The sequence below is a fragment of the Agaricus bisporus genome (genome assembly GCF_000300575.1).
Source record: "Agaricus bisporus var. bisporus H97 unplaced genomic scaffold AGABI2scaffold_10, whole genome shotgun sequence".
Lineage (NCBI taxonomy): Eukaryota > Fungi > Basidiomycota > Agaricomycetes > Agaricales > Agaricaceae > Agaricus > Agaricus bisporus.
The window spans coordinates 1,080,111-1,086,051 of record NW_006267345.1 but is presented as its reverse complement, the minus strand read 5'-3'; the positions used below and the strand labels follow the sequence as shown (position 1 = coordinate 1,086,051).

General features: G+C 45.7%; 2 protein-coding genes across 2 annotated transcripts; both read left to right on the top strand.

Annotated features, from left to right (window-relative positions):
- Positions 1-357: 357 nt before the first annotated feature.
- On the top strand, positions 358-717 carry AGABI2DRAFT_56312 (hypothetical protein; the record flags this gene model as incomplete). Its single annotated transcript, XM_006455318.1, has 1 exon — positions 358-717. A coding segment is annotated over one exon (360 nt), but the record flags the coding sequence as incomplete, so codon positions are not given.
- Positions 718-798: 81 nt separating this feature from the next.
- AGABI2DRAFT_76095 (hypothetical protein) lies at positions 799-1,182 on the top strand (the record flags this gene model as incomplete). The annotated part of the gene is made up of 1 exon (XM_006455317.1): positions 799-1,182. One exon carries the CDS (start codon positions 799-801, stop codon positions 1,180-1,182), a length of 384 nt encoding a protein of 127 aa, XP_006455380.1.
- Between the last annotated feature and the right edge of the window lie 4,759 nt (positions 1,183-5,941).

Sequence of the window (5,941 nt, the reverse complement as noted above, 5' to 3'; positions counted from 1 at the left end):
CCTCACCTTCTTCAAAATTTCTCATCGGCTACCACCCGGGACTTTTCGAGTACCTTCTTCCGAATCAGAGGAAGAAGAAGAATCCGCCTCGGAATCCCAATCCGAGGAACCCGAACCAGAACAACGAGAACCCTCCATATCCCCATTACCCCTATATCAACCACCTCCCCCCGAATACAACGAACTGGACATGTCTACCGGTCAACAAATACTCGAGCAGTTAAATGCTCAACAAGCTCTCATCAACCAACTGCAGCAGCAGCTCGCTACACTGCAGAACAACCCGACTCAAGGCCACCAGGACCGCAGGGTCCACCTGGGGACGACGGAGAAACTCCCATCGTCCAAGTAGTACCGCCACAAATCGATGTGGCAAGACCAAAAATATTCTCAGGAGAAGGGAAGGAGTTGAATGGTTTCATAACAGCTTGCAAAATCTACCTGAGTCTAAAAATGGCAAACAGACTACAAGGAGATCAGATTACATGGATATTGTCGTATGTACAAGGAGGAGCAGCAGAATTGTGGAAGGAAAATATTATGGAGATGATCGAAGGTGGCGAAGATGAAGCTCCAGCCCACACGGAAGAGCTTTATGATAGTCTCCGAAACAATTTTGGAGACGCAGATGAAGAGAGTACAGCAGTAGGAAAGTTGAGGTTGATCGAGCAGGGAAGTAAGAGCGCGGAGGAACACGTACAGGAGTTCAAGAGGATCGCACGAGACAGCGGATACGAGGGACGAGCCCTCATTGAAGAATTCAAGAGAAGTTTGTCAGGAAGGATTAGGAAGGCGCTGATGGAGTCAGAGAACCCACCAACCACCATCAGGAGTTGGTACGAAAGGAGCATGAAATTGGATAGGCAGTGGAGGCAGGCAAAGGCGGAGGAAGACTATTATCGGCGGGGGCAAACTAAGCCCCAACTACGAACCCATACCCCCAACAACACTTTCGTGAGGCCCCAGCCTCAACGTCGAGACCCCAACGCGATGGATGTCGACGCCGCAGCAGGACCTAGTCGAGGTCCTATCAAATGTTACAAGTGTGGAAAGTTGGGGCATATGGCCAAGAACTGCTGGAGCAAGGCTCCGGCTCGAGACGTACGAACTTTAGAGGTGGATGAACAGTGGGAATATTGGAAGAGGATGTTCGAGGAAGAGCAGAGGAATTTAAAAGAGTAAAGGAAGCCAAGTCTCCTCGTTGGACTTCCTATAACAAATTCGATGTACTATGTAACGAAATCAATGTTTGTGATACTGTACAAGAGGAGAGTTTCCTTGTGAGGACAATTCGACCTTTAAGGGAAATTAAGCTGAACATAGGAGTGGAGAAATTGGACACACATGATGGAGTAGGAGTACAGGCGCTGTTGGATAGCGGAGCAACGGGGATGTTTATGGATAAAGGGTTTGCAGAGGAGGAAGGGTTCAAGCTGGAACCTTTAGAAAGACCAATTCCGGTCAAAAATGTCGATGGAACAATCAATGCATCTGGGGCAGTAACTCATCGAGTAGTTGCAAACGTGTACTACAAAGGACACAAAGAAAGAGTACACTTCGAAATATGTGGGTTAGGAAAGAATAAGGTCATATTAGGAATGCCCTGGTTACAAATGCACAATCCGGAAATTGATTGGGAGAAAGGAGAGGTAAAGATGACCAGGTGCCCAGACGGGTGTGGGTACAAAGACAAAGGAAAAGCAAAGGAAAAACAGGAGGAAATACAAAGGGTGGAGGAACCCAAGAAATCAACAAGGGAGTTGATGAGAGAAGCGCGAGAAGAAGAAAAAAGGGAAAAGCCTGACATGTCACACAAGCAATATGCAGGTTGGAAATTAGTTTCCTTCCCAAAGAAATCAAACTGGGGAACGGTGTTGCAGTATAGATGCGAAGAATGTGGAACCCAAACATCAGAACACTTGTTAAGCAAACACAAATGCCCAGCAAGAGAGGAAATTGCCTTAGACGAGTTTGGAATGCCATACGAAGGAAGTGATGACGAGGAGGAAGGGCCAACTATGGCCAAGATAGAAGCATATGAAAAGGAGCAGGAAGAAATAAGAGATGAGGAAGAAAGATACGAACGAGTGAACAAGGCAGTAGGGAGATTCACCACTCCCAGGAACATCATCGAAGGAATCGCACTAGGAGTCGAAGCAGCATTCGCTAGGGAATTGGCACGTAACAGGCGTGCTAATGGTAGAGCTGAGGGGTTGGCACAACAACCCAAAGAGAAAGCTGAGGGGTGGGCGCAATCACCCGGTGACGTGGCTGACCGATTAAATGGGGACAAGGCAGAACGTCTAGAAGGAGATCACAGCAAGACAGCCACTGCGGGACAAGTGGGGGCTGGACAGGTACGTCCTAAACGAATAAGCGCCCAAAGGAAAAATAGGAGTAGAGAGGAAGAAGGACAACTAGAGATGTGGGTAAGAGGAATGACAGAAGAGATGCCGGAAGAAGAAGAAATTCGAAGCATAGACTCGGTAGAGCAAGTGGTACCAAAACGGTTCCACAAATTCCTTAAAGTATTCAAACAAAAGGAATCAGAGAGAATGCCTACTAGGAAACCATGGGATCATGCTATCGAATTAAAGGAGGATTTCAAACCCAAGAAAGGGAAAATATACCCCTTGTCGCCAAACGAAAGAGAGGAAGTCCAAGCATTCATCAAGGACCAACTCCGAAAGGGATATATTAGGCCTACGAAATCTCCCCAAACCTCACCGGTATTTTTTGTGCCAAAGAAGGATGGAAAGAAGCGAATGGTACAGGACTATCGATTTTTGAACGACTGGACAATTAAAAACAATTATCCTTTACCTTTAATTTCTGAACTTATAGACACTATGGGTAGTAAACGATTATTCTCTAAGATAGATTTACGTTGGGGTTATAATAACATTAGGATAAAAGAAGGAGACGAGTGGAAGGCAGCCTTTACTACTTTCATGGGTGCCTTTGAACCCACTGTTATGTTTTTTGGACTTACAAATTCGCCTGCTACTTTTCAGACTATGATGAACGAACTTTTTAGGGACTTAGTAAATACTGGAAAAGTAGCTGTATTCATTGACGACATTTTGATAGGAACAGACGATGAAGAAGAGCACGATAAGGTGGTGGAAGAAGTGTTGCAGAGGTTGATGGACAATGATCTATTCGCAAAACCAGAAAAATGCGAATGGAAACGAAGTGAGATGGGGTTTTTGGGATGTATAATAGGGAGAAACGGAATTAAAATGGAGGAAAGGAAAGTGAAAGACGTAGTAGAGTGGCCGACTCCAAAATGCGTTAAAGATGTACAAAAATTCTTGGGACTGGCAAATTACTATCGACGGTTCATTGAAAAATTCGCCAGTATTGCAAAACCATTACACGCATTGACTAAAAAGGACAAGAAATGGAGTTGGGGAGATGAAGAAGAGGAAGCCTTCGGTACGCTAAAAGCAAGATTCACATCACACCCAATCCTAGTAGCCCCAGAATTGGATAAAGAGCTAAAGGTGGAATCTGATGCATCGGCTTATGCCACGGGCGGAGAATTGGCAATGAAATGTGAAGACGGAAAGTGGAGGCCAGTAGCATACATCTCCAAATCAATGACGGAGACGGAACGAAACTACGACATTCACAATAGGGAGATGCTGGGGATTATGCGGTGTTTAGAAGAATGGAGACACTTCCTGGAAGGGGCAAAACATAAGTTCGAAATTTGGACAGATCATCGCAATCTAGAATACTTCACGAAAGCCCAACAACTAAATCGACGACAAGCCAGATGGGCCTTATATCTATCTAGATTTAATTTCGAATTAAAATTCCGTCCAGGAAAGACAATGGGGAAGGCAGACACTTTGAGCAGAAGACCTGATTTCGAACAAGGAACAAAGGATGATAACAAAGATCAAACCTTGTTAAAACCGGAATACTTTGCAATTCGAGCAATGGAAAAAGGTCACATGTTAATCAATGCCGAGGAAGAAGGAATATTAGAGGAAATCAGAAAATCCGAAGCAAGAGAAGATGATGTGGTAAAAGCGGTAGAAGAGATGAAACGAGCAAAGGTGAAGTCATTGAGGGGAGACGAGTGGAAGTTAGAGGAGGGATTAGTGCTGAAGGAAGGAAAAGTCTATGTGCCGAAAGATGAGACGTTAAGGACCAAGATCATTCGACTACATCACGATACTCCCATTGCTGGACACGGAGGACAATGGAAGACAGTAGAAATGGTAACACGCAATTACTGGTGGCCAGGCGTCACTAAGCAAGTCCAGAAGTACGTGGAAGGATGCGACCAATGTCAACGAAATAAGAATCGACCAACACCGCTGGCAGGAAAATTAATGCCAAACCCTATTCCCACCAAACCATGGGCCGACGTATCCGTCGACTTCATAGTAAAATTACCAGAATCACAAGGAATGGACTCAATTCTGGTAGTGTGCGATCGATTCAGTAACATGGCTCACTTCATCCCAACTACGGAAACGACATCAGCGCTAGGACTAGCTAAGCTGTTCAGGGATCACGTATGGAAGTTGCATGGATTACCAGAAACGGTGATCTCAGATAGGGGACCGCAATTTGCTGCAGACTTTACAAAGGAGTTGAATAAAATGTTGGGAATCGACACTAGGTTATCTACGGCGTTTCACCCACAAACGGATGGCCAAACCGAACGAACCAATCAAGAACTAGAGCAATACCTCCGATCATTTGTTGATCACAAACAAACTGATTGGCCTGATTGGTTAGCAACGGCGGAGTTTTCCTATAACAATAAAGAACAATCATCAACAAAGGAAACTCCATTTATGGTCAACGTGGGAAGACATCCAAGAACTGGCTTCGATCTTCGACGACAGGCAATCACCCGGCAGCAGCGGAGTTTGCGGACCGCATGAAACTTCAACACGAGGAAACTCAAGCGGCCCTAAGAAAGGCACAAGATGACATGCAGAGATATGCGGATAGAAGCAGGGGAGAAGCGGTAAAGTACAAAGTAGAGATAAAGTTCTATTGGCTACCCGGGACCTTCAAATCCAGGGACGACCTACCCGGAAACTTACGGAGAAATTCATCGGACCATACACCATCAAGAAGGTCATTTCCCCCAACGCAGTGGAAATAGATCTCCCCCGATCTATCCGAATTCACCCGGTAGTTAACGTCAGCCGAATAGTACTTTACCGAGAACAAGTAGAAGGACAAGGAAGTAAACCGGCACCGGCCGTAGAAATAGAAGGAGAACAGGAGTGGGAAGTTGAGAAAATCCTTAATGCCAAATGGTTCCACGGAAAGAAGCGGTACTTAGTTCGATGGAAAGGATATACGGCAGAAGCAGACTCGTGGGAACCCGAAGAAAACTTGGCTAACGCCAAAGAACTGATTACTGAATTCCACCAACTCTATGGGGAACTCAATAGGATACATCACGTGTTACGTGACACAGGTTTCCAGGAAAGGGAACTACCTAATCGGTTCACAGCCAAAGCATTATTCGGATGGGATGACAAACAGTTTGACGCCGAGTATCTAAAGAAGTTGGAACGAAATTGGCGCACTTGGAGGTCTTGAAGGTTCGTCTCCGGAGGAGCCGACTTTAAGGAGGGGGTACTGTTAGAACTTTGCCAGAATGTCACGGCGTCACGCTGTCACATCTGTCACACATTTTATTACATAATAATTTTCCTCTGCTGCTACAGTTCGACGGAGGCTAAACTATCGGCATACTGCTAAAATGGCGCAAGCTACAGACTTACCCATTGAACTAATTGATCTTATCCTTTCTTTCCTACCTCCGAACCATGCGGAGCAAGTACAGTGGAGAAGGGCGGCGGCGGCTATAGGAAGAGAGGACAGGCCAGTAGGTTGGGAACCTGTCGGATCATCGGTGCAGGCGGTGTGGGGAGAGTAACCTTAGCAATGTGGGACTATG